The sequence below is a fragment of the Aspergillus nidulans genome, chromosome VI (genome assembly GCF_000011425.1).
Source record: "Aspergillus nidulans FGSC A4 chromosome VI".
NCBI classification, from domain to species: Eukaryota; Fungi; Ascomycota; class Eurotiomycetes; order Eurotiales; family Aspergillaceae; genus Aspergillus; species Aspergillus nidulans.
In genome coordinates this window covers 2,617,076-2,644,659 of record NC_066262.1, presented here as the reverse complement: position 1 = coordinate 2,644,659, position 27,584 = coordinate 2,617,076, and the positions used below count along the sequence as shown (strand labels likewise).

The 27,584-nt window shown below is 50.6% G+C and overlaps 9 protein-coding genes across 9 annotated transcripts, besides 1 other annotated feature; 5 read left to right on the top strand and 4 right to left on the bottom strand.

The window, feature by feature from the left end:
• Positions 1 to 27,584: part of a sequence feature (contig 1.51 915..1114266(-1)) that runs on past both edges of the window.
• Positions 1,203 to 3,033, top strand: ANIA_02821 (putative amino acid transporter; the record flags this gene model as incomplete). Its single annotated transcript, XM_050612629.1, has 8 exons — positions 1,203 to 1,354; positions 1,416 to 1,429; positions 1,495 to 1,567; positions 1,642 to 1,973; positions 2,040 to 2,398; positions 2,464 to 2,661; positions 2,739 to 2,882; positions 2,950 to 3,033. The coding sequence occupies 8 exons, from the start codon at positions 1,203 to 1,205 to the stop codon at positions 3,031 to 3,033; spliced, it is 1,356 nt and encodes a 451-aa protein (XP_050468530.1).
• On the top strand, positions 6,813 to 8,544 carry ANIA_02822 (MIP/aquaporin family protein). Its single transcript, XM_050612628.1, has one exon. It carries the CDS (start codon positions 6,851 to 6,853, stop codon positions 8,198 to 8,200), a length of 1,350 nt encoding a protein of 449 aa, XP_050468529.1. The 5' UTR covers positions 6,813 to 6,850; the 3' UTR covers positions 8,201 to 8,544.
• On the bottom strand, positions 9,373 to 9,896 carry ANIA_02823 (uncharacterized protein; the record flags this gene model as incomplete). The annotated part of the gene is made up of 2 exons (XM_655335.2): positions 9,373 to 9,693; positions 9,760 to 9,896. The coding sequence occupies 2 exons, from the start codon at positions 9,894 to 9,896 to the stop codon at positions 9,408 to 9,410; spliced, it is 423 nt and encodes a 140-aa protein (XP_660427.1). The 3' UTR covers positions 9,373 to 9,407.
• ANIA_02824 (uncharacterized protein) lies at positions 10,396 to 14,476 on the bottom strand (the record flags this gene model as incomplete). Its single annotated transcript, XM_655336.1, has 3 exons — positions 10,396 to 11,709; positions 11,782 to 11,841; positions 12,038 to 14,476. The coding sequence occupies 3 exons, from the start codon at positions 14,474 to 14,476 to the stop codon at positions 10,396 to 10,398; spliced, it is 3,813 nt and encodes a 1,270-aa protein (XP_660428.1).
• Positions 15,179 to 16,741, top strand: ANIA_10345 (glycoside hydrolase family 76 protein; the record flags this gene model as incomplete). Its single annotated transcript, XM_050612627.1, has 4 exons — positions 15,179 to 15,254; positions 15,313 to 15,768; positions 15,824 to 16,083; positions 16,145 to 16,741. 4 exons carry the CDS (start codon positions 15,179 to 15,181, stop codon positions 16,739 to 16,741), a joined length of 1,389 nt encoding a protein of 462 aa, XP_050468528.1.
• On the top strand, positions 16,994 to 18,270 carry ANIA_10358 (zinc-dependent alcohol dehydrogenase; the record flags this gene model as incomplete). The annotated part of the gene is made up of 4 exons (XM_050612626.1): positions 16,994 to 17,105; positions 17,179 to 17,466; positions 17,531 to 17,700; positions 17,755 to 18,270. 4 exons carry the CDS (start codon positions 16,994 to 16,996, stop codon positions 18,268 to 18,270), a joined length of 1,086 nt encoding a protein of 361 aa, XP_050468527.1.
• Positions 18,773 to 19,995, bottom strand: ANIA_02826 (Zn(II)2Cys6 transcription factor domain-containing protein; the record flags this gene model as incomplete). Its single annotated transcript, XM_655338.1, has 2 exons — positions 18,773 to 19,033; positions 19,066 to 19,995. 2 exons carry the CDS (start codon positions 19,993 to 19,995, stop codon positions 18,773 to 18,775), a joined length of 1,191 nt encoding a protein of 396 aa, XP_660430.1.
• On the top strand, positions 21,520 to 25,071 carry ANIA_02827 (uncharacterized protein; the record flags this gene model as incomplete). Its single annotated transcript, XM_655339.1, has 3 exons — positions 21,520 to 21,567; positions 21,613 to 24,317; positions 24,366 to 25,071. The coding sequence occupies 3 exons, from the start codon at positions 21,520 to 21,522 to the stop codon at positions 25,069 to 25,071; spliced, it is 3,459 nt and encodes a 1,152-aa protein (XP_660431.1).
• Positions 25,945 to 26,355, bottom strand: ANIA_11369 (uncharacterized protein; the record flags this gene model as incomplete). The annotated part of the gene is made up of 3 exons (XM_050612624.1): positions 25,945 to 26,007; positions 26,126 to 26,142; positions 26,340 to 26,355. 3 exons carry the CDS (start codon positions 26,353 to 26,355, stop codon positions 25,945 to 25,947), a joined length of 96 nt encoding a protein of 31 aa, XP_050468526.1.

Below are 27,584 nucleotides of genomic sequence, written 5' to 3'. Positions count from 1 at the left end.
GTACTTGCGTCTTGAAGATGGCAATCACCGATGTAATACTAAATACTGGCTACTATGTTTGCTGCTTTGCACCAAGTGAGAAAAAGGTAGACTCTACGACAGTTCGTTTATGAACACACACATGAAGCTCAAGCAGAGAACGCACGATCATCTGTGTGGTTATCGTACTGCCGGAGGGATTTCCCCAGGTTACCGAAAGTGTTCCTATCAACAGCTGTGTCAAGGATGCCACGCTGAGGAAAGCGTCTCTCCATAACGCACGATAATCTTGGAACATCTGGTAAACCAGAAACTGACAGCATCGTCTAGGCTCCTTCGAGAATAAAGTTCGCGAGCAGCCATTTGATATCTAAAGTGGGTACTTGATGCACTGCCTACCGCCCTTTTCGAGCAGCATTTGCTGATCCTGAATTTCTTGGTGGATTCTACCTGATATTAGGGCCTCCTTTTGCTACCTCTTATTATGGACATGGAGGAGCTATACCTTTGTCTGCCTGAACAAATTGCACGAGTTCGATCTCTCATGCATGGAATAAACGATGGTAGATTGCGTATCGCCTTCTGGCAGCGACAGCGCTATCTCTTACCAGAGTCGTGAACTCAATGCCTTAGCATTCTTGGGTTCAGCTCAAATTTCCAGACTTAGCCATGATACCGCAGATCCAGGAGCTCTGTATTTACACAATTCGTGCGCGTCTTTCTGATCAACGGGAGATATCCTAGTGCTGGCTCTTGGTGGCTTTGCGGACCACTCAAGGCTGCCCCAACCAAACTTGACGGCTTGTTGGACGCTAGGGTTTTAGATTTTTCGTGTCTCGCAGGTGCATGCCCTCTAATGCTCACAGATACCCTGGTTAAGCGCATTTATGCAGGCACGACCATAGCGTTAGTCATTATTGCGGCTACAGTCGGGGTGGAGCTCGATTTCCGTTAACTAATGGTTATCTAATAGATCCCCAGGCCAAGCTTCTCATTGGGAGATGCTTAACTACACACAAGAAGGCTTGAATTTTCTGCAACTTTTTTTACCATTAATTATTACATTATCTTGCATTGTTGCGTTGATAAGCTGTCTCACGCGGGGCGCGTTTTGTAATCTGGCCGAGTTCCGGGGTTGGTGCGGCTATTAAGAGTTTTACCATCGCCATACAAGAGAATTTTGGCCCAGAAGACTTCGTCGATACTCACTCAGACCCAGAAAAATGAGCCCTGACAAAGTCAGCACCGCCCCCGGTCCAGTGGACGCAGAGCCAGGATGGAGGGACGAGGACGAGAAGGCCCAGATGCCGCGTTACGTGGACGCATTTGGAGATGAGTCCAACGCAGAAGTCAAGTACAAAACCATGGAGTGGTGGTAAGTCTAGAGCTTCAGATAGGCCGAAAGCGTTTGTCTTACAAGTATGGCCCGATTGCAGGCAAACTGGAATGTGTGAGTTTTACGGCATCTTTTATGCACATAGCGGGCGGAGCAATATCTAATCCTGGCAACCCTAGTTATGATTGCTGAATCAGTATCGCTCGGTGTTCTGTCATTGCCAGCGACTCTTGCCCAGCTGGGGCTTGCTCCGTGAGTGTGCTGGAGAGACGTCCATAGACGTCGCTGGACTGATACTGATCACGCGAGCTAACGGTTCATCCTAGCGCTCTTGTCCTGATTATTGGACTGGGTCTCCTCGCTACTTACACAGGCTATGTTATTGGACAGTTCCACCAACGCTATCCCCACGTCCAGAATCTGGCTGACGCTGGTGATGTCTTGCTCGGTGCATTCGGACGGGAGCTCTTCGGCATTGGCCAGCTCCTCTTCTCTATCTTCATCATGGGAAGTCACATCTTGACCTTCAGCGTCATGATGAACACTATTACTGAGCATGGCACCTGCACTATGGTCTTCACGACTGTTGGATTCGTCGTCTGCATGCTCGGCTCGCTTCCCCGTACCATGAAGAATATGACCTATATCTCCTGCATGTGTACGTGCATCTGTTCCTCTCTCCGGAGCGTATAAAATACTGATTGCTCAACCTTGACGGGTTCAGCCTTTGCCAGTATCTTTACTGCTGTCATAATCACCATGGTTGGCGTTGGAGTCCAGGGCCGCGCGTCTACTACCCTAAAGGCCACCGTCGACACCGACCTTTTCCATGCCTTTACCGCCGTGACCAATATCGTGTTCGCCTACTGCGCGCACGTGGCGTTCTTTGGTCTTCTGGCTGAAATGAGGGAGCCCAGGGACTTTCCCAAGGCTCTGTACATGCTGCAGACATTTGAGATCATCTTTTACGTCATTGCCGCCGTCGTAATCTACTACTATGCCGGCCAGACCGTCGATTCGCCTGCGCTGGGCTCTGCAGGCCCCGTGCTGAAAAAAGTAGCGTACGGTATTGCCATCCCCACGGTACGTTTAACGCTCTCCCCACTAGATTATTTCTTCCTTATTCTATTTGCAACTAACAATCTCAGATTGTTGGCGCTGGCGTGGTCAACGGCCACATTGGCCTCAAGTACATCTACGTCCGTCTCTTTCGCGGAACAGACCGCATGCATCGCCGGGATTTCGTGTCTGTTGGCTCTTGGATTGCCATCGGCTTGACCTGCTGGATCATTGCCTGGATTATTGCGGACGCGATCCCGGTCTTCAGCGACCTGCTCAGTCTTATCGTAAGTCTTGCTACAGCTGCGTATCAGCCAAATTATATGATTCCTCGTAACTAATGCTTTCTGTCCTTCCATCGCAGAGCTCCCTTTTTGCCAGTTGGTTTAGTTACGGACTTGGTGGTGTATACTGGCTGCACATTAACTACGGGAAGTGGTTCTCGTCGCCCAGAAAAATCTGCCTCGCTATCATAAACGTGCTGATTGTTCTTGTTGGCGGGTGCATGGTGAGTGGCCTTACCAATGTCATCGCAAATATACCACTTGCAGTTGCTGACAGATTGTCTACTACAGTGCGGTCTCGGTCTGTATGTCTCTGGCAAGGCAATTCATGATGACGCTTCTACCAACACGTTCTCCTGCGCCAGCAATGCATAATCGCATGTCCTGAGCATATTACTCATCTATGGTAAAGATAATTGTATACGCTCAATCTTCTACTATATCAGCTACTTATTGTGGACAAAAGTACAGTTATAATACACATGCGCACGAGGAAATGATGAAGCTAGTCCTGAAATTTGCAATAGGTTCCTAGAGAGATATTGATTGATAAGATATATAGTGGTTAATTGAGATAATATTCCACTAGACATAAGTATACTGGTCTTAGGTAACTACACTAAGGAAACTCAGCCACAGCCGCTACAGCAACGTTGGCTCTTTAGCATATGTTCTCAGCCACCGGAAGGGGTGTGCAAGAGAGTTTGGCAGAAGAATATATTTTGAATGGTTCCAGAAATGCTGCCAAAGGAAGTGTTCTTATTTTACTCTATTTTGCCATATATCCGAGAGGATAGCCTCTTACTGACTCATCATCTTTCAAGTAATTTATAAGCTAGGCGAGCAACCAGAGATATAAAAATTTACTAATTCGAGTACATCAAAAAGCAGATTACTGAAGCTTCACACAAGAATCTTGTAGAAAAGGTCCCGCTGGGTAGTAGTATCAACGACGTTAAAAATAAAAATAAAACTATACCCTATATTGTACAATATTTTTCTGAAATTATACTTCAGACCCAGTATGGAACATTGCATTCCAATCGACGTGCTGCTGGAAGCGTGAAAGAAGATTGAGCATATACTGTAACGGGCGTAGGCAGTATTATTTTCAACTGGCTGTCCTGTATAAACGAGTATCACAAGCTTAGAGAAAGAAAAAGAAACAAGAGATAAAAGCGCAGATATCTCCCTCCTCCCTTTATCAACCTTTTCTGATCATACGTCAGGACTTCTGAGTTCCCGGACCTGTATACCGCCGGACCTACATGCCGACGGATCTCTTTTCCTAAGCTACGAGGCTGCAATTCCGAGGCTGTATACTGATGTTGCAGAAACCTTATCTAGAACTAGGTTGAGGGCATGGCCGACAACCAAGCTCCAGGCCATAGCCTGTGACATATACTTGCAGACCTGCGAGGCCGTTCGAATTACTGGATTCAAAACCCCTGTGGAAGGCGAAGAGCAGGCGAATGATATTGCCCTATCACTTCTTTTTAACTTGCTCATTATGGTAAAATCTGCGAAAGAAGCGAGCTGTTAGAACATAATTTGAGAATCGATCAATCATGAACCGGGTTGTGCATCATAATTAGAGACTTCCGAGGAATACACTGCCGGCCATTGAATATTTACAGAATCGCCGCGTAGATGTTCTATCTGATGCTGCACGATGGAATCAGATGAGGTCGGCGACATTATTGTTTTTTCTTGTTCTTCCTCTCAAGCATGCATTGTTTACTAGGGCCAGCTGCTGCTATTGGTGTATATCTCGAATAACATAACTGACAAAAAGATACAGACTGCTTTTAGTATGTTTGAGTAATGACAGAGTCTTCCTTTCAGCTAGGTGAATATAAAGACTGCTCATTGCATCCTGACGCCAGTGTCGGCCTAATAGTATAAGAACAATATTCGAATACGAGTGGCTTGGCAGAGCAGCTGTGTCCCAATCGATATGTACTGTCAAATAATCTCTCGATCATAGCATATTACGCTTTATTGATTTGTCCGGGCAGGGCAGCCAGCCATTCACCTGAATATCTTCTATAGCGTAACTCCCCAGACACGACGTCCCGAATTCTCGCCTATTTCCACCTCAGTCCTGACGTCCTTTTGATCATGCAAGAGTTCAATAACCTGGTACCATTTCAAGCCTGCAGCAGACTATAGTTTTGAAGTGCCACTCCATCATTCCATGTTTTTACTTTATACGCATCTACAATTCTTTGGTAGCTGGACGCGCAAAGACAAATGTGAAAATGGGAGTTTTAAGCAGTCCGATCCAACCAGCTGTTTCTAGTTTTAGGATAAGCCTAGAATATCTCAGTTTTGTCAAACCGCAATATAACATTTTGGACCACCATCTGTGGGCTGATTGAACAAATAATCAACGTGTTTTTTTCGTGCTTTTTACCCCTATCTGTGAGACGGCGAGGATGTTTAAAGCTTTGGGGTGGAGGCATGAAGAGCTTCTGCCTTGACAGTGTTGAGGTCTGGTAGCCTTTGAGGTAGCATAATTGAAGGGTAAGTATAAAAGTGATATGTATTGGAGTACATTGCCAAGTACATTGCCAGGACATATATCCCAGGATCCGGCCCTGATTCACCCTATCCAAATCACAATTTGCCCTCTGGAGGAAGCATGCAGCACAGAGACGGGCACTGTGGAGTCAGAATATGCCGCATCGTCTACTCAAAGTACGTCGCCGGGAGCCTTGCCCCATCAAACCCCGCCATTACTTTCCCCCAAATGGCTCCATTTTAACGAAGTCTCCAACAAGCCGTGCCAATGAAGCTCTTCTATGTCTAATGCGTGAGCAGCTTGCTCTTGCAAGGTTTATCGATCCGTCAACAACTGTCAAGTATTTTCAACTAAAGTTTGATAGAATCTGAAAGTACAACGAGAGCTCCCGGTAACATCTCCGCAGAGGCACATACCAATGACTGGGGCATACCCTATAGTTGCCGTCGTTTGATGTCACGCGGAGCCACTGTAACATTGTAAAGAGGTCAATCCCAGCCGAGTGCTTGTAGATATAGGTAATACGTGTAAAGTCAATGAGATATGGTGTCTTGGATTCTTGGATACTCCTACCTACTGAGATATTACTACCATCGGCCCATGCCCGCCAATGAACGTCCCCTGGCGGATTAGAAGAGCTCAAAACATCAATGATGGGAGTCATCGCAGCAGTAGCAAACATATTCTGCACGAGGGGATGCCATTTTTTATTGGTTCGCTAATGTCACAATAACATCATTTCCTAGCCCGTTAGCACATTGGCTGAAGAGAGACGGGATATCTGCAGCAGTCCATAACTGGCAGGGACCATCGTCAAGGAAATGTCGAAGAGTGTGGCTCTAATCAACCGTCATTCCTAAACCCTTTTTACTATTGTGATCCCAGCCTGATCCGTGCAGGCCTGACCCTAAACTGGACCATGAGTGATGAGGTAGCGGGGAATTCATCCCGGCGCCCTGGCAAACTGTATTAAAAAAAGGCTTTGACAGCAAGCCTTCCGGCAAGCCGCGTTTCGCCCGAGCTCTAACCAGGATCCAGGGGCAGATTCCGCCAATCGGCTGCGATTCCAGACCGCTGAGTCGGTGGTGGAGCCTTATCAAAAGCATGATGGCGTCATATATCAGGGTTTCTTGACTGTGTAATACTACCGTCCCTTCTAGACTACGCATATCAGCACGGTAGCTAATCAGTAACTGATCAGGGTTTCTGACAGTTCGCCCTTACCAGCTTTGTCATCCTACTACAATCCAAGAAGGTCCTAAAGTCGGCTAACAGGCCGTTGATCTTGACCTATCGTTTGCGTCAGAATTTTAACCGAAGCGATTGGTTCGCTCGTAGTCTATTACCCTGGAAGAAGTAGGCCTGCAGTGGCCACAGCGCTGCGAAAGGGTGAATGTCAAGAAACCGTTGTTTATGGCCTGGTAATGTGGGCTCCATTCGACTCCTCTCTCAGGAAAGCTCTTCCGGTCGAGACTCCTTCTTCTGTCAGTTGGCCGGGATAGTGTCCGATTCGGTTACTGCCTAGTGATGTAATGCTCCACCCTCCGTCAGCAGAGGATACTGACAGGAATATAAAACTCGTTTAGACCCCGCGGACTCATTGGTCTCTTAGATGCCATAAACCATAAACTCTTCTCAAACTCCCCAGTCCTTCTTTGCGAGTATATAATGTCGCGGCAGCACACTGCGTCCTCGCGCGACCTCAACAATACTTCGACGTCTCAAGCCAGGCCGCGACTGGATGTTCGTGCTGGCAATGGCAATAGCAGCGGTCTTAACAGGTCGGCGATGAACGCCAACCCAGCCATATCAAATCACAGTTCCGACCGCACCATCTCGCAAAACACCTTTATGACGCAAGCCGACGGCAGCGGCGGGAACCCGACGCTCTACTCACTGGCCGGGCCACAGTATAGCCGCAACCAGGGTGCTGCGTATATCGACCCGAACTACCGAGCGCACAATCCGAACTATGGCAAGGCGCAGGATGCACCTGTCTGGAGTCTGACATCCCCATTACCCCACGTTGTCCGAAATGGGCGCTGGGGCAAGAGGAAGAAGCCACGGCAAGACCGCCCCGAAGAAGGGGATACTCAAGCTGGAGGAGAAGGAACAGGAGGGAGTTACTCGCGCCCGAATGCGAACGCACCGCGCCAGCCGGCGTCCGAAGAAGCACCGGCCTTCGAGCCTCCGGACCAGGCAGACGAAGAGGGCAAGGCAGAAGCTCAGCAGGCAACAGAAGACAATCGGGAATTTTTCAACTACTGGGGCAAGATCCGGCATTATGTACGCCAGGAACTGGCTGAGTGGCTGGGGATGACCGTTGCCATGCTGCTCGGTATCTGCGCGGGACTGTCCACATTCACTTCGTCCAACCTGGCAGGTTCGTTTCCCTCGCTCGCAGCGGCCTGGGGTTTTGGGTTCATGGTCGCCATCTACCTTACTGGTGGTATCTCTGGTGGTCACCTGAATCCTGCAATCACAATCTCCATGTGGATATGGCGTGGGTTTCCGGCGCGCAGATGCCTCACATATACGATTGCGCAGGTCATCGGCGCTATCACGGCCGCGGGAATTGCATATGCTCTTTATCACGATGCCATCGTGCAGCTCGCTGCTTCAAGCCAAGTTCCCCAGCCTCGAACGGACGCGAAGCAGGCGATGGTGGTGACGCCGAAGCCCTTCGTCCAGCCCGTTGCCGCTTTCTTCACCGAATTCGTCGGCTCAGCTATCCTAATCGGTACAATATTGGCATTGGGTGATGACTCCAATGCTCCGCCCGGCGCCGGTATGCAAGCCTTCATCATCGGCATCATGATCACTGTCCTTGTTCTTGCCCTCGGCTACACAACCGGTGGCTGTTTCAATCCAGCACGCGATTTCGGCGCACGCGTGGTCACCGTTATGGCAGGCTGGGGTGGTCAGATGTTCACCGAATATCATATCTGGTGGCTCTGGGGCCCCTGGGTGGCTGATATCCTTGAGGGGTTGTTTGCTTCGGAGCGATTCATGATATGATGCTTATCATCTTCACAGGTGGCGAGAGTCCGATTAATTACCCTCCACGACGACGCAAGAGGGCTTTTATTCTCAAGAACCGCAATGCGAGGGCGCGCATGGGGGTGGGCCAGGATAAGATTCCGGATTTGGAGAGGGCGGCACAAGAGTTTGAATAGACGCTCGCTCCGAGTTCGATCTTTGGTTCTTGAATAGAAGCTTCTCAATTGAACTGGGTATAAATTTGATATAATATACGGTTATGAGTACACGGCATAGCGCGGCGTCGGATTGGTTTTTAAAACATTTTTCTGCTTTCACATTACTTTGAGATATTATACACGGTTCATCTCAACTGCTTTGTTTCTATCCTGAACCTACCTTAATGCTTGTTTATCATTTATTCTGCTCCAGTACTTGAACAAACCATCATCCACCAGATTGTTACCATGACTGCATTGATCCAGGGTGGACTACCTGGGCGTACATGACTCGCCATTCTATTTTCGCCTCGGTTGTCTAAAAAACAAGGTTTATGATTCAAGTCCATTGGGCGCTATGGGCATCATGCATTTGCAGCCAAGTATGGTGAGTGCCTGATAGGTGGGCTAGGCGAAGTATGCCAGGAATACTGCACGGGTCGGTCTTATAATGTTTATGCCATAGGCCCTCATGAAACTGGTACATAAGATACCCCGTAATTTATTATGGCAGACGGATAATATTCATATAGAACTTGGGTCTTACAAGGAGTCGAAGTTCTATACACTTCATCATCTATGGTCCTGATAATCAAATACTAGTAATTCTCAGCAAAGTTGGTTCGGTTGTAGATGTCAGCCAAACAGACGAGAGAAGTACATAAACTGCAGCCACTCCTAAAGTACTGTCAACTATCTAACCCTTATGAGCGCCTATTCTTCATCGAAGAACTCTATTCCCAACCTCAGGCCCTAAGACGAGTCGGCATGGATGTCCTCCCTCCCATCTTGCCAGCTAGAGCAGTTGACACAACGTAACGCCTTTTTCCAAATATTAGTATCGTCCGCTCAAGCATAGAATCCAGAAAAGCTACCTTCTCACTGATCCACTTCCGACAATAGCGGCACTTGACGCTCCGCTTGATGATTTTGTCATGCGAGGCAAACATGTAGATTTGCGCTAAGGTGTAAAGCGTCAAGCTGATTCCGAAGAAGTTGACCACTTGTTCAAGAAAGAGACTATCAACCTATCTGCCGTCGAAATACTCTGTGATAAACCTATCCAACTGGCCAGTATGCGAAGTAGGATCGGGTCTCAGCGGGTGCACAGACCCATACGCCAAAACAAGCGCCCCATCATCCCACGCCTGCTCGAGGGTATTGTATCCGCCCATCTCGTCATAGTTCGGTCCTTTCGAGAGCACAGCGAACATTGCGTTCATGTTACGATTGATGAAGGGGAGGAGCGAGATCACGGGGAGAACAATGTCTGTGACGAAAGAGCTGACGACGCTGTTGAAGGCTTGCGCGATTCTATCCACCGCGTCAGTACAACCAAGCCGGCCCCTAGGGGTGAAAAGTGGTTTTATGGGGAGCTACATCAGACCAAGCGCGACCTCGAGGACATTATCCCGGGCTGCGAAATCAATAAACCCGTCCCAGGCGCGGTGGACGTGGGATTTTGCTTCGCCGCCAAAGCGGGTTATCTCTGAGGTGCGTTCTTCCAGACCGCGCATCTTGAGGCTACTAATGGCCAGGAATCGATTGGATCGAGTACTGATATTGATGGTTTAATTTTAACATGAAAGTGGAAGACGAAAAATGAACTGCCGGGATTAGAGTCTGGTTTTGAGGACATGGGATGATGACGTAGGTCGGGCTAGGAGCGTGGCTTTGGCACGATCGTCCAGGCGCATTTCACCTCTCTCAGGTTGGTGCATAATTAGTTCTTTTTGAGCTGACATTGATATCAGTTAAATAAATTGGTATATTGGGATTGTAAGTTGAACCTAGTGCTCCTTTTGACCACACGGAGTGGCCGGTACAGTTTATATATGCCAGATGTACACAGCACATGCATCAGCTTCCATGCCCACCATGGCGTTAAAATTCGTTATACTCGAGAGGAACAGTCCTGCAGAGATAAAGCTAATTTTGACGAGCATTCGGTGATTTTTCTCAGTAGATACTCTAAATATAGCACTCGCATCGACCTGCTGCCCCTTGCCCTAACAATCAATCCTCCCGGCACAAGAATGTCAAAGCACCTACGGCCAACGCCTCTGCCCCGACCTTGAGTGTTGGCTGGATAACAGGCGCAAACCGCGCCGAATGGTTTCCTGGGATCTCGCCCTCTTTCCCATCCTTGACGAGCGCATCCCAGATATCCCGGTCGATTCCACCCAGAAACCAAAAACAAGACGGTCTACCACAGGCCGTTGCCAGGATCGAAAAGTCCTCTGCAACCATCGTGCGCGGAGTGTCTGGATCAAAGTCCGCGCCAAAGTGCGCCGAGAATGACCCGGCTAGTTTGGAAGCAAGCGCAATCTCGTTCACTGTGGGAGGAAACCGTCTCGTCGGCGTGAAGATTGGGTCCTTTGGCGAGCCGGACGCCATACACTCCGCCTTTACAATCCGCTTCACCGCGCCCACGATCTTCTCTCTCGTTTCGAGCGAGACGGAGCGAAAGTCGATCCCGATCTCTGCTTTATCAGAGATGACGTTCTCCGTCTGCCCAGCCTGCAGACTTCCCACGGTAAGGACGCCCACGTCGTCGGGGTCAAGCTCTCTCGAGATGACGCCTTGCAATCGGACCACGATATGCGCTGCAAGGAGCACCGGGTCGACAGTTGTGTGCGGGAGGGAGCCATGGCCCCCTCGGCCGAAAACGGTGATCTTCATGCTATCGGCGGCGGCCATGATGGTTCCAGTTCTGCAATTAATGGTCCCGGCGCGCAGCCGCATGACATGCTGACCGAGAACAATGTCAGGAACGGGGATTTTGTCGTATAGACCGTCATCGACCATTGCCTGGGCACCAGCGCCGCGCTCCTCATTAGGCTGGAAGAGGACGACCAGAGTCCCGTTCCACTTGTCGCGAACACGAACGAGCTGCTCGGCGGCTGCAAGGAGGGCAGTGATATGCATATCGTGTCCGCAAGCGTGCATGACGGGCCTTGAGACCCCGTCAGGATCGGTCGCTGTCGCGGTGCTGGAGTAGGGGAGACCCGTCTCCTCCTTGACGGGAAGGGCGTCCATGTCTGCGCGGAGGAGAACCGTCTTGCCCGGGCCATTTCTGAGAACCCCGGCGAGGCCGAAGCCACCAATACCGGTGTGGATATCGTACGCATTGAGGGACGCAAGATGGTCAACAATCCTCTGAGAGGTGCGCTGCTCCTGGAGAGAGAGTTCTGGGTTGGCGTGAAAATGCTTGTAGAGATTCTCGTAGGGTACCAGGTCCAGAGGGGAGGACTGCAGGATCTCTGACACCAGTGTAGCCGTCTGGGCCATGGTGGCGTTGTTGATGGTCTTTTGCTGATGATGGCCAATCTGTTGGTGACGAATCGTTACTCAGCCTTCCCCGCGGGAAACGACGTGCTTATAAAATGTACTAATACATACTTGGAGTGTGGGGCAGACTGGAGAGTAAGCAGATGAGTCATTGGTATAGTATAACGTTAACTAATTCCCAGCTAGTTTATGCTCTTTAATGATACCCAGATCTCACTGCCCAGAATCAACCTGTAATCTCCATCTCGAGAACATTGCCTCCCTTCATGGTAATCCGCCACTCGTTTGCCTCGAATCCCACTGTCACTGTCACTTGCTCCCCTGGAAACATAGTGATATAGTTATCGGACCAAAAGACTGGACGCACCTGCTCGCCGGTCATAGGATCGTGCACGGTGAGACGAACAAAAAAGGCAGGGATACTTGACATGTTCTGTAGGCGTACTCGAAGTTGCTTCATTGATGGATCTGGATGGGCGAGCATATCAATACTCGTATTCATTTTAGCCTGCTCCAGTTGACTCAGCGAAGTAAAGTCCGCATAGCGTGTAGTCGGCGTATAATACCAGGTTGATTTGTCCCAGTTTAGTCTGTCCATACGGCCATTGAGCCAGTAGACGTTCCGACTTATTTCCACGTCAGATGCAGAGAGAACTAGGCGCATCAAGGCCACCGTCGCCAACGTCGTGACTTCAGGAATCGAGAAGACTTGCTTGGACGTGATCTCAGTGGCCTCAACTGTCTCCTCGCGGTGATACAGTCTTCTCCCACGGAGATCGATACACTCAGCCGTAATCCGGCGTACGCCAGCAGACAGCGAGTGGTTGATCAGGTAGACACTGCTTGAATGGTAATCAAAGGCGACATGTTCTGGCCGCGCGCCAATCTTGGCTCCGTAGTATGCGCCCATAGGGTAGAGATAATAGTCGAACAGTTGCCAGTGTAGACTCGGCCAAGCGCTGTTGAGCATCCAGTAGACGACGCCCGCTGCCGGACGAGCAGCGTTTTGACGCGCGGCGAACGCTTCAAACTGCGCACGGGTGGCTTCATAATCCATGACCTGGCACTTGAACACATAGTCCTCCAGGCTTGTCGGGCTGCCGTATCGCCTCTTCAAGGCCTTGTTGTAGATCTCGCGGCTATGAAACACACTGCCCGATGGAGCCTGATGATAGTGTCCAGCTTGGGGCTTGCCCCATAGCGATGCAAGGTCGACATCAGACAGAAACCGTCTTAGACTACTCAGCTCGGGCGTCCCAGAACCCGCACTGAGTTCTGATGCGAAACCAAACGCTGCACCAAGACGTTCCCCCCACCAGTAGCCCGGAGGCACCCAGTCGTAAGGACCTTCCATTTTCATGCCCGAGGAGGAGAGTTGCGGCGGGTGGCCGCGTTTGCTAGCTGACGCAATTACAGGATTTGACCAGTCCATGCGGTTCAGGGCACCGAGGTAAGCTGCAGTCGCGCGTTCATCAGGCCAGTAATCGGAGCCAACAAGAAAGGCGAGCATGCATGAATGAGTCTGCATCATTTCAGCTTCATGCAGCATGGATGCCTCGCCGATCCTGTAGTCCTCGTCCTTCCATACCTCGACCCCGTCCACATCCTCATTATATGTCCAGCCTTCCCACTTGTCGCAGCACTCCCACCCTGCCATAACCAGCAGCCCTAGACGGTCCGCTAGACCATACAGTATGGAATTTTCAAGTTTTCCTTCTAGGCGAATAGTATTGAGCCCTATATGGACCGCATAGCGCAGTATCGCCTCAACTCGCTCCGGGTCGAAACGCAGAAAAATATCAGGAGCGTAGCCTGCACCCCGAACTTGAAAATGGCGGCCATTGATGAAGAATTGGCCGTCGCCGTGATTATTCAGTGTGTATTCCACTTTACGGATTCCGAACCCGGCCCAAGCGGAGTCTGATATAAAGCTTGGTGGAAGTGAGACATTGAGGTCGACCCGGTAGAGTGGCTGCTGGCCCCAGGCAGCTGGCCACCAAATTTGTACTTGGTCATCCTCCAAGGTCGTTTCCAGTGCGACGGTTGACCTGCTATGTGGCAGCAAGTACATTCGGCGAGACAGCGCGACGTTTTGCGAATTGCCAGGTACCGCGATTTGACAGTGGATGGCAACGTCTTGAGGGGCATTTTCGTGATTTTCAATCTCAGTCTTGACAGTTACAGTCACTCGGCTGTGCGGATTAGCTTCATCCTGGGCGTAAGTGACTCGGAGTGGCGAGACCGAAACAGGGCCGGTGACCTTGATAACGACGTGGCGCCAGACCCCCATACCGTTGTCGGGAGGCGCTGGGTTCCAGTCGGCAAACGAAATGGCCATGTCTTTGAGGTAGTCGGTTGGCCATGCCTGGATGAGAAGGCAGTTGACCTCAGGACGGATAAAGGCCGTCACCTCCTGCGTACGGCCCGCATACGCACCCTTCTGGTCCTCACACGAGACCACCAGGTGGCCGTTGATAAAGACATCGGCCTTAGAGCTCACCCCGTGCAGGTTAAGAAAGACGTGGTGCCCTGCATCCAGCTCGGGAATTGAGAACTCCTCACGGAACAGCCACGGAGACTGGAAGTGGGATTTCTCGATCGTCGAAAGCGTGTCAGACCTGAATAGTGTCTGTTCATTGTACCTCCCGCTCTCTATCAATCCGCCCATGACAGTCCCCTTAGAGCCGATGCGAGACCAATTCGAGACGTCGGCATTGGGGAGAGACCAGCCGCTGATAGGACCCTGGAGGACCTCGGTGTTCTGGATATGCCATCCCGGCATCACGATGCGGTTTCTAAGGGCCATGAGTACTGTAAATTGCTGGATCATGTCAGGAAAATGCATCGAGATGGTCTATTGGGGAAGAGAAGAGGGGTTAGTAAACGCTCTCGGGTGAGGAAGGTGCTAGCCATACAGGAACTGTTGCACAACAGATGCCCGCGCCAGACACAGCAATGATGAACTAATATGAGACATCTAACTGGGCTTGCATTAATGTCTGTCAATCATTGTCTAGCCTGTTCGAAAGATGCAAGCATATCCAGTCAAAGTCTCTGGTTCTCTCGCGATTCGGCGGGCAAGGATGAAATGCATTAAAAACGCCCGATAGAGGATAGCCAGCACTTTAGTAAATGTATCCCTGACAGCCATATACCTGAAAGTCAGTTCTGGAGACCAGCCTTCAGAAACTGGCCGCTCACTCCACCAGCCGGTCCGGAATTTAGGGCTCATCCAGCACCAGGAATACAATTCCGAACCCACACCGGGCCAAAACATGATCAGCGGGACCGGCTTCATGAAGTAAGTCAGCTGTCAGAAACTATTCTACCTCGATTGATTCGACGGGCGCAACAAACCATGTGGACTTCCGCTGGTCCAGCATTCCTGTCGCATCCCAGGAATGCCTGAGATCAACAACGCAGCGACCACGGCCGTCCCACCCCTTGATCCATCTCTCCCTTTGACAACCCCAGCGTATAGCCCGCTATCGCCCGCAGCTAGTCCAGCATGAAGATACTATGGAATCTGCTGCTTATCTTTCTGATTCCTGTCCAGGGGGTCGAATTGGACCTAGACAACACCGGTAATCCACCTTCCCGTCTAACGCGACCATTGCTAAACTCCCCCGTCCGCCCCCACAGTCTCGGTCAAGAAAGCATGTTACGCCATCGCGAAGAACATGCTCTCGCATTATACGGGATACAAGCCTGGCGACGTGCCTGGTAACCTCCCCGATCCGTACTACTGGTGGGAAGCAGGGGCGATGTTCAACGCATTGATCGACTACTGGTTCTACACGGGTGACAGCAGATGGAACAACATCACAAGTCAGGCATTGATATGGCAAGCCGGTGAATCTGGGTCATTTATGCCCGCGAACCAGACACGGACAGAAGGGAACGATGACCAGGGCTTCTGGGCATTTGCCGCCATGAGTGCGGCGGAGAGGAACTTTCCCATGCCGCGGGACAAACACGAAACCCCGGGACCAGATTGGCTTGCCATGGCACAGGCAACGTTCAATACGCAGGCGTGGAGGTGGGATGCACAGAATTGCGGTGGTGGCTTAAGATGGCAGATTTTCACGTGGAATGCGGGTGGGTTGCCTATTTTTCTATATTCCCGGTTTCTGGCGCTGACTGCCTGCCTTAGGATACATGTACAAGAATACTATCTCAAACGGATGCTTCTTCAACCTCGCCGCCCGACTGGCCAGGTACACAGGGAACCAGACGTATGCTGACTGGGCAACAAAAGTTTGGAACTGGACTCATGCCGTCGGATTCATGACGGACGACTACTCGTTCTACGACGGGGCTAGCATTGACGGGAACTGCACTAACTTCGACCATGTCCAGTGGACGTATAATGCGGGCGTCTATCTCCTCGGCGCTGCAGCTATGTACAACTACGTAGGGCCCCTTCACCTTCAACATGTTGCCCTCGTCTCTGCGGGTATTGACAGGCAAATAGACAAACGGCGACCCTCTATGGAAGCAACGTACAGAAGGCATAATTAACGCCGCGCATATCTTCTTCGCCGACTCCCCTTCGTCCAAAGATATAATGTACGAACGCGCCTGCGAGTCCATTAACACTTGTAAAGTCGACCAGCGCGCATTCAAGGGCTTCCTGGCCCGCTGGATGGCACAAAGCACCCAGTTCGCACCTTTTACATACGACATGGTGATGCCCAAACTGCGCTCCTCGGCGCTCGCGGCCGCAAAAACATGTACTGGTGGCAGTGACGGCGCAGAATGCTCACTCAAGTGGACAGAGCAGAAGTATACCGGTGGACCTGCAGGTGGGGATGTGGGGATCCAGATGGCGGCGTTGGAGGTTCTCCAGTCGACGCTTATCCAGAAGGTTGAGCCGCCCGTTACTAGAAAAGAAGGGGGGTTGAGCATGGGAGATCCGGCTGGAGGGTCAGAACCGCCGGTGCCTACTCCTGCTTTGTTGGTGAGGGAGATTGAGACGGGGGACAGAGTGGGTGCGGCACTGGTGACGATTTTCATGGCGGGGTGCATAGTTTGGAGTGTCAAATGGGCGGTGCATGATCCGGGCACTTAAAGGATAATTGTAAATCCTGGATCCTGAATCCGGGGTATGCGCCTTAACCATAATGGAAGATTCGTTAAGCGTTAAGTGGGTTGAGGAGAGGAGGGGAAGGGGAGGGGAAAAGCGGGGAGCCGAGGGTCTCTTTCTGTATAGCGGGTCTATATATAACAAGCAAATATCTTCACCTCGCTTGCTGACGGTATTCATGTACAAAGCGCGATTTGGACTATATCCCATCAGTTTTCTAGGACACGCCAGGGCAGCATGGGCTCCATCACCCCCCTTGAAATTCCCACCCACTGCAAAGCAGGGGTCATCTATAACCCAGGCCCAAATTTCACCGTCAAAGTCGAGGATGTCCCAGTCCCGCAACCAGGTATGACCTTTCCTCTCGACTTTTCCCCATCCACCCTTAGCAAGTTCCAGCAAAGCTTAAAGTTCCCCTACAGGAGCAGATGATATTTTGATAAGGCTCAATGTCACTGGTCTCTGTCAGAGTGATCTGCACTACATGCTGGACGACCTCGGTATCTCAATGAGCACCTTTGGTGTCAGAAGCCCAGGTCACGAAGGCGCCGGGGTTGTCGTAAAGGTGGGCGAGAATGTCAAGAACTTCAAAGTCGGCGATAGGGCCGGTATCAAACCGATGATGGATACGTGTGGAGCTTGTACTAGTTGCTGGAGCGACAAGGAAACGTACTGTGCGGGGGCCGTGCATACTGGGTTGATGGTTCCTGGTGCGCATCCTCAACTTTCTGGTGGGCGCTCAGACATGAGGTTTATTAACATCGGAGGTGCTAGGCACTTACCAGCAGTACGTCGTTTCTCCCGCGCGATATGCAACGCCTATACCTGAGGGGATCCCTGATGAGATCGCTGCGCCAATTATGTGCAGTGCGTCAACGATATACCGTTCGCTTGTAGAATCGAGGCTCCAGGCAGGCGATTGGGCTGTTTTCCCCGGCGGTGGTGTATGTCGCTCTTATCATATGAGTATGCCTGGTCTCCAGGACTGACAGAGCCAGGGTGGTGTCGGCATTCAGGGCGTCCAACTGGCATCGGCTATGGGCATGCGCCCCATTGTCGTTGATACTGGCGAGGAGAAAAAGAATCTAGCGCTCAAGATGGGCGCTGAGGCCTTCATCGACTTCAAGACCGTCCCTGACGCAGCCGCAGCCGTGGTTGAAATCGCGGACGGCATAGGTGGGCACGGTGTTTTCGTCACAGCACAAGCTGCGTACCCCACTGCATTGGCATACCTGGGCACCCGCATTGGCGGGGATTTGATGTGTATTGGCATTGCGCCGGCCGGAACCATGAGTATCCCCGTTGACCCTAACTTGTTGCTCTTCAGGAACACCCGGATACAAGGGACACTGGTTGGCAGTCGGCATGATACGATCAAGGCGTTGGACTTCGCACGCAGGGGTAAACTAAAGCAGATCTGTGAGGTTTGGCCGGTAGAGCGCTTGCCTGAGGCTGTTGATAGACTGAGGAAGGGGCTTGTTGCAGGAAGGATGGTGGTTGATTTTAACCAGTAGTTACTCCGTGTACCTGAACGCAATCCAGATTGATGCTTCTCTGTGATAAGGACCGGTAGAAGCCGAGTATTGCCAAGAAAGCTAGTGTGATGCGGTTAGAAGAGATTTCTATGGTACTAACGTAGTGTTGGCAGCTTACCGAATACCATAATGTCATATTGCGTTCAGGATGAGATTTTATATTTTGAATCCAGAGTGGTCATCTCTCTGTAGAATGAGAGCGGCAGGGAGAGCAATATAGCCATTACGCTGACATGACACTATGATAAAGACGTTTATTGAACAAATTGAGCTGTGGTGTACAAAAGATGAGCATGAGGTAGAAGGGCCGACATCCAACTGGTGAGGCAGCTCCTGCCAAAAATGGACGCGACGTCAGGTGACCTTTTTACCTAACACAAGTGCTCGGTTCTTCCATCTGGCTCCTCTTCTCTACTGGGAACTGATATCGTGGATTTCTCATCTAGTATAGACCCTTGTCGCATGACCGGTATCATTCATTTCATTTCGTCGTGTCTACTTGGCTTGGCCCTATATTCCCGCCAAACTCTGGCTGCTGACCTGCGAGAATAGCATGACCAGTATCCCAGCTTCTAACGAGTACGCTTGTTTCCAAAAAGACGGCGAATGCGTCTCCTTCATCGCCAGCCGGTAGCAGCTCTGCAACATGTGCATTGTCGTGCTTCTTCCCTCCGCCTGCATTCTTAATCCAACCGCCATCGCCATGAATACATGGAAGCGAGCCATTGACACCGAACAAGCACTGCCGAGATGAGCAAGATGCGGGGAGTAAACAATGTCAAGAAACTCGAACAATTGGCCACGATTCAAGGGATAGGGTGCGAGATTTTGTGGTGAGCTCTGAACGCGGTCGAAAAATTTATCCAGCAGCATCTCGGCTTCGAACTTGCTTGGTGTCCAGGAAGTCTCCACGCTAGGCGAGACTGGTGACAGATCGAAAATGCTCGGGTCAATGTCACTCTCGAGAACCATTCCGGAGATATCACCCGGTGCAGACGTCCAATCCGCGTCGAGGCCGAGCGACGAAATCGAGGAGCTGCGCGATCTTGACGGTCCAGGCAGGCTTCTTGGGGACAAATAGGGCATAATATTTTGGTTCGGTGATGGGCATGCAGCCATCGGAGGCGAGATCGCTACAGTGACAGGAGGCCGGAGACTGTCCACACTGTCTAACGGAGTCGACTGAGGAGGAGCAAGCGGGCGAAGTAATGGCGATTGGGACAGCGACACCGGCGACACTGGAGATACAGGCGAGAGGGTATCTGCGTAATCGACGACTTGAATACTCGGTATCTCCAAGTGCGATAATGTCGGAGGTTGGATTTGGCCGAGCTCGTCAATGGATATGGCCGGTCCCGGAGAGCCGAAGTCGGTAGCTACGGGAATATTCGGCCATGTCTGTGTCGAATGTTTACTTGCCTCTTGACCCTGCGTGCTCGATATGCCACCTGTGAATTCAGCGATTTGCGCCTCGAGCTGGCGGACGCGTTGTTCTAAGGCTTGAGTATCGTTCTTCTGTATTCGCACGCAGTTGATCCGAAACCGCCGACAAGTAGCACATGGCGTCTCTCCATCACAACGAATTTTTCTCCTTCGACATCTTTCGCATGCTGATGTGACCGTCTTTCCTCGGCCATAACCAGTCTCACTCGATGACTGAGTAAGAGACTTCCCTGGCTCTGCTGACGTCCGAGATACACTCATAACGACCTATGTCTGACTCCCCTCATGGCGCAAGGATAATTGTCTGGTCGAGTGCTGTCCGAGTTCGGAAGGCGTCGTGGCATCAGCAGACAAGACGAGCGTATACCAGAGGCGAAAGCAAAAAAGCCAAACACGCCTCGTGCGCTGAGTTGCAGGCTCTGACTGGGGGAGCAACAGGTTTTGTTTTCAACCCCCGCTGCACTGCCACCCTCCTAGCTGCCACCTCAACCCGTCTACCCCTCGCATGAATATTCACTATTCCTGTACCAGTGAAAGGTCTCCCGAATCCAGGACGATGCGGTGATCAGATACTGGCAAGGAAAGATGCGGATGGGCTCCGTTGTCTATGGAAAAAAGCGACAAGCAAGAACTGGTATGCATGTGTTGGCGATGTTGAGGGTAGGTTGCGGCCCGCCTTGGTACTCCAATTGTCTGGGTGAAAACAACGATAATGGTTGTGCAACCAAAAGTTGCACAGGAAAATGACTAAGAAGTGTCACAGGAGGTTCGACTCAGTTCACACCAACCCATTGACAATCAGCGGCTTCCCTACGCGAAAGTACAAGTAGCATTGATAACGGCCACTCTTTAAGAGTATGGCGAGGACGAACCGCCACGCTGCGTTTGTCATACCTTGAGAAATCTGACCCCGCGACCCTTGGCCAAACATAGATATGCTGCTTTTCTACTTCCGATGTTCCCATACGCGGCCTGAGATGATTATCCCTTGGCGTCTTCCCAAGGACAAAGTGCACCTTCCTGACTCAGCCTACGTAGTTGCACAACCTTGTGGGGGAAAACCGATACAAAGCGTTCAGTTTAACGCAAAAAACAAGCCTCTGGTCATAGTGACAGCAATAAACGGACAGTTACACTGAAGCACAGTAGTGGCTCATAGCAGCGGTTGGGAGAACCCGTGGCCACCTCTGTAGCGATCCATGCACATCGCAGCTTGGTGACATCGGTGGGATGAAACGACCAAGAATGCAGCATGGAGAATCCACGAGAGATGACATAGGCCGCCAGCAACAGAACCCAGCAGCATTTCTTGGACCCTGACTCAGAAATCTCATAAGAGCCAATCATAGAGAAAACCGGCCAACGCACCGCTCCAGCTCCTCACCACAGCGTCCGTCGTACGGAGTCCTGCCGAGTTTAGGAGCAATTACCCTAGTCGATCCCATATGGCACCGTGGTCAGAGAGCTACCCAAGTCCCTGGCGGAAGCCGAGACCGATGGATTTCCCGCAGCATTCCTTGCACGCATTAGAACGATGGTGCCTTTGTCGCTGTAAAATGGCACAATTGACAAAAATTGAGATTCGAGGCCCTACTGCATTCGCGGAGTGGAGTCCGCTCCGTGATCTTGGAACTGCTTGGCTAACCAATCCTGTCCGCACTTGAAGGAGGCTGTGCAATACTCATTACTTACTAAAAGTTCATTGATATCCTGAGATTCGCTAGCTTGCTGGTCGTTGTCTCCAATGGAAGCTTTGCTTTGTCTGGACTGCTCCAACTAGACGAGATGGCGTCGCCAGGGTCTGTTCCGGCGATAACTTTCGATCGCGTTTCTGTACGCTGCTCGTCCGTGTTGCTCCCAGCCGCTAATGATGTGTAGGAAACACCCACAGCTGAAAATGATATACCGAGTCAGAGTCCCGATGGTACGCGCGAGCGCTCTCACAGCAATTTGACCGCGATCGGTAGCGACTTCACTGGACGGGATAGAGCGATGAGCGGAAGCACCATGGCCACCAGCAGTGCCGGCCTCGAAGTCCCAAAAGGAAAAGAGAAACTATCTTCAAGTACAGCGCCAAGCGTGTTTTCATCGGACGAGCAAGAAGGCGCTTTGCGCCCTGATCCAGGAACCGAGACGGACTTTCACGTCGACAACAACCCGTTTGCATACTCACCAGGACAGCTCAACAAACTACTCAACCCAAAGTCGCTTCCTGCATTTGTTGCTTTGGGTGGATTGCCGGGTCTGGCAAATGGGCTTCGAACCGACTTGAGCGCCGGGCTCAGCACTGAGGCAGCTGGCGGCGAAAAACATACACAATCCAGGAATGAGCTATTTGCAGACCGGATCCGTGTGTTCAAGGAGAATGTTTTACCAGAGAAAAAAGCGACACCGCTGTGGAAGTTGATGTGGCTGGCATACAATGACAAGGTGCTAATTTTGCTTACGGCTGCCGCGGCGATATCTCTGGCGTTGGGACTATACGAAACGTTGGGGGTGGATCCTGAGCCTGGTTCCGGAATGCCGTTGGACTGGGTGGAAGGATGTGCCATTTGTGTTGCTATAGTGATTGTGGTCATGGTCGGCTCGCTCAACGATTACCAGAAGGAGAGGGCGTTCGTCAAGCTCAACAAAAAGAAAGAGGATCGCGAAGTCACGGTTATACGATCAGGAAAGGCAGTCAGATTATCCGTACACGAGGTGTTGGTCGGCGATATTTTACATTTGGAACCTGGAGACTTGGTTCCTGTGGATGGAATATTCATCGACGGGCACAACGTTAAGTGCGACGAGTCTTCAGCTACTGGCGAGTCAGACCAGCTCAAGAAGACAGGTGGGGAGCAAGTGATGCGATTACTGGAGCAAGGACATACCAAACAACAGGATATGGACCCGTTTATTATCTCCGGTAGCAAAGTCCTCGAAGGTGTCGGGACTTGTCTCGTCACATCTGTCGGGGTGAATTCGAGCTATGGCAAAATCCTTATGGCAATGCGTCAAGATATGGAGCCGACCCCGTTGCAGAAAAAGCTGGATCGGCTTGCGAGCGCGATTGCAAAGCTAGGAGCAAGCTCTGCCATCTTTCTTTTCCTGATCCTTCTCTTCCGCTTTCTTGGAGGATTGTCCGGCAACGATCGTAGCGGTACGGAAAAGGCATCCCAGGTTACTGATATTCTCATCGTTGCCATTACGGTAATTGTCGTTGCTGTCCCTGAAGGCCTGCCATTGGCAGTCACTCTTGCGCTAGCATTCGCCACGACGAGGATGGTGAAACTCAACAACCTTGTTCGCGTGCTAAAATCCTGTGAGACAATGGGCAACGCAACGACAGTGTGTTCTGACAAAACTGGTACCTTGACAACAAACAAAATGACAGTGGTGACCGGCACATTCGGAGACGAGGACTTCGACGACAAGAACCAGACCGGAAAAACACGCCGGTCAGCTGCATTTGCCAGTTCGCTTAGCCCACAACAGAAATGCATGATCATCGAGTCAGTCGCGATCAACTCTACTGCATTTGAGGGCGAGGAGAACGGGGTTCCAGGATTTGTTGGCTCAAAGACTGAGACAGCTTTGCTAGGGTTTGCCCGCAATGTCCTAGGTATGGGCCCACTAGCTGAAGTACGAGCCAACGCGACAGTCGTGCAGTTAATGCCTTTTGACTCTGGAAGGAAATGCATGGGCGCTGTTATCAGGTTGTCAGATAACAAGTACAGGTTCCTCGTCAAAGGTGCCTCGGAAATTCTCCTGAGATACAGCTCGTTTGTTTGGAGGCCGAGCGGTCCGGTTGACTTGGTGTCGAGTGAGCGGGAACGCCTCGAACAAGTGATCCTTGACTACGCGAAGCAGTCACTTCGCACTATTGCTCTGGTCTCCCGGGAGTTTTCAGAATGGCCACCGAGACATGCGGTTGACCCTGATGATCCATCTCAGGCTGATCTCGGTCTGCTTTTGCAGGACATGTCCTTCATTGGCGTTGTTGGTATCCAGGATCCCATCCGGCCTGGAGTTCCGGAAGCTGTCGCCAAGTGTCATCATGCTGGTGTCGCTGTTAGGATGGTGACAGGTGATAATATGGTTACCGCAAAAGCCATTGCAACTGACTGTGGCATCTACACTGGAGGAATTGTCATGGAGGGTCCGCACTTTCGTACGCTGTCTGATGCCGAGTTCGATGAGGTCCTCCCGCAGTTGCAGGTATTGGCCCGTTCCTCCCCAGAGGACAAGAGAATCCTTGTCACCAAATTAAGGGCTTTAGGTGAAATCGTTGCAGTGACAGGAGATGGAACGAACGACGGTCCTGCGCTCAAAGCTGCCAACATCGGATTTTCCATGGGTATCGCAGGGACGGAGGTGGCTAAGGAGGCTTCAGCTATTGTGCTTATGGACGACAACTTCTCCAGTATTCTCACGGCTTTGATGTGGGGACGTGCCGTAAATGATGCCGTGCGCAAGTTTCTCCAGTTTCAAATCACTGTCAACATTACGGCCGTGCTTTTAACCTTCATCTCCTCTGTGGCGGACAGTGAGATGCGGTCGGTTCTGACCGCGGTGCAACTCCTTTGGATCAACCTTATTATGTAAGTCTCTTCGGTATTCCTTATAACAAGTATTATTAACCCGATCAGGGACTCTCTCGCCGCTCTTGCGTTGGCGACGGATCCGCCCACAGAGGAGATTCTCAATCGTAAGCCCATCAAAGGTGGCGCCCCGCTAATTTCAATCACAATGTGGAAGATGATCATTGGGCAATCCATCTTCCAGCTCATTGTAACACTTACTCTGCACTTTGGGCCTCGCCAAAACTTCCTCGACTATTCCGATGACGTCCGCCGCTCAATCGTCTTCAACACCTTTGTGTGGATGCAGATCTTCAACGAGTTTAACAACCGTCGCCTTGACAACAGGTTCAATATTTTTACCGGCCTGCACCGGAACTGGTTTTTTATCGGGATCAACTGTATCATGGTTGGTTGTCAGATAGTGATTGCCTTTTATGGTGGTGCGGCATTCAGCATTGTTCAAATCCATGATGAACAATGGGCTATCTGCATTCTTGTGGCTGCCATTTCGCTGCCGTGGGCTGTCGTTGTTAGGCTCTTCCCGGATGCTTGGTTCCATGCTATTGCAAATTTTGTTGGGAAGCCGGTTGTGATGGTTTATCGGCCGGCGAGTAGAGGGGCAAGGAGACTGGGAGCGAAGATCAGGGTTTTGCGGCGGAAGGATGGCAACGACGATGACGATGCCAGTGAATCAGAAGAAGAGCTTGAGCCTGAGCGTGCTAATACTGCACAGAGCCCTGCGATTGAGAAATCTGGTGAAAATAATGTTTAATGGTGCTACGTCGCTTATTGCTTGCTTTTGCTTGTTATGCAAGTAAGTACGTGACAGCCGTTCTATCAGAGACCCCAGTGGACATGATTCTTCAGACTTCTTAGCATAACTCATGCTTGATTGACTGACTGAGCATCCTCGATTCTGTGGCAGCTCGAGGGGACGCGCTCGCATGTGGGAACGACACGGGCTCCCGTCAGCCCTTAGCAGTGAGCGGTGACATCACTGTGTCAATTATCTCTTAGTCTTTGCGTCCTTTCATTGTGTGGTAGTATCTACTCGATGCACTGCTTGGCATCTGCTGACGAAAGGATTTTATGAAAAAGCAGCACGACCAACCTGTTTTCTCAGTCGTCGTCCTCCAAATTTGCATTGTCACATCCCATTCCTCCTCCCATCCAGCCAACAAAGCTGTCATAACCTTGGGATCGACCCTTTCATGACCTTTACCGCGACGTCCCAGGGGTCCACTCCCCAGGGCTTTAGCCTCTGCGCGAAAAAGAGCCGAGGTCAGAACTCGAACCAAATTCTCACGCATCCAAATACAACGAACCTTGACCCGAAAGCTGTTTGTCTGATGATTGAGCACAGTAGCTCTTGAGCCTCTAAGCTCTTAATACTATATTATATGTGCTGGGTTGGACAGTCTCTAGTAGACTTGGGCCTAACGAATGTCGAATGTGAACCAGGAGGTAAAACTCCACATGCCCATGAAATAGTTAACGTATTCAAAGCGCAATAGTAGGCAAGGCAATGATGGAAAGACGATGCCAGCCGATGTTGAACAGAGGCTGTCGAGCTTGGTAAAACCTATTTAATTAAGGCAAATCCCTTTGATGTGAAGAGTGAAGAATATAGAAAACTTCGATCCTTTCAGGTGACAGCTGCACGCCATCGTTGTATTGCATCTGCAAAATGCCATGTTGATTCAGAACACTATTCTTTGATATCTGAAGGCGCTCATGTATGATTTACTCCAGATAGGGGACGGTTGAGCAGGAGTATCCCGCATCTGCATCCCACGCCAAATGGTCACGCCGAATCATCTACTTACGTTAGAGCTTGCTGCAACTATTGTGACAGTGGTAGCTATGATCTACGCGAAATCCTTGTCTACATATGTAACAGTTAAGAAATGACACTTCTGTCTGAAGTTGCTCACTCATAGTATCTGAATTGGGGATAGATATTCTCACATAGATATTCTCAATCTAGCATACCCTGTCTGGGCCCTAGCCCTAATTGGCATGAATTATTCTCACACTTACAGTCGTCAAACGCCATGCTGCAATTGGGAAATCTTTGCATGGGCTATGACCAAATTGCTATTCCAATCTAGGATTTGCTTTGCATGCCGGGAATCTATTTTCCATTATCTGCCCTCGCCATGGGAAGCTTAGCTATCCCTAGGAGTTGATAAAGACTTCTTTTGTGTGTTACTTCATTAAGCCCATCTAGTCCAGTATTCCGGATTCATAGGTTTAGGTCTGTCCATTCCTCTGGGCTAGGGCTACACCTCTCACCATGGCTGCGATCCTCTCTCTGGACCTGAGCACCGTCTCGGCGATTTTGATTCTTTACCTGCCCAGCGTGATTCTATTGCGACGATATCACTCCTTGCTGAGGAGTATCCCAGGGCCTTTTCATGGCATCGTACACTCGGCTGTGGCATATCATCCGCATATTCGTTGGAGACATTAACACCCGAAGTATCTAGGAACATGAAAGACACGGTATATGCAAAGTCATCAGGCTGTCTGAACCACCTCTAACGATGCTAGGTCCGTTTTTTCGTATCGCACATGATGAAGCCAGCGTTTGTCGTCCCGACGCTATACGGACTTTGTTACTGAATCTGATTCCGAAGGTACGCTTTTGGCCATCCTCTCTGCAGCTCATATCCAACTGTTCTAGACAGGCATCGTGGTAAAAAGGTCTTAGCCTTGCCTGGTCATAGATTCCAAACACTGATGTCCACGACTGATCCCAGACGACGAGTAGAACTAGCGAAGAATGTTGCTTCTGCATATACTCTGTCAAACGTCATCAAGTCTGAGGGATATATGAACGAGACGATCAGTTTAATGCTAGACAAGTTCAACAATTCTCTGACAAAGAGCAGTCCGTCGAGTTCGACCACTGCTTCAACTATCTAACCTTCGACGTTGTCGGCGAAGTCGTTTTCTCCCAGCGCTTCGGCTTCATCATGGGTGTAAAAGATATAGGCGACTCAATAGCTAACTCGCGCAGTCTGAATGCTTATATCACGGCAGCAGGATGTTTCCAGTGATTGCACAATCTCACCCTTGGCAATCTTCCGTCCAAACTGAATCTGCTGCCCAATAACCACGTCTTCGATACCGCCATGGAGCTCTCCACCGGCGTGAGACAAAATCCCCATGTGCGCAACGATATGGTAGAGCACTGGAAGCGGACATTGAAGGAACATTCAGACCGAATGATGATCACTCACCTCCAAGCCGTGGCTACTGGGACGGTTGGTGCTGGGGCTG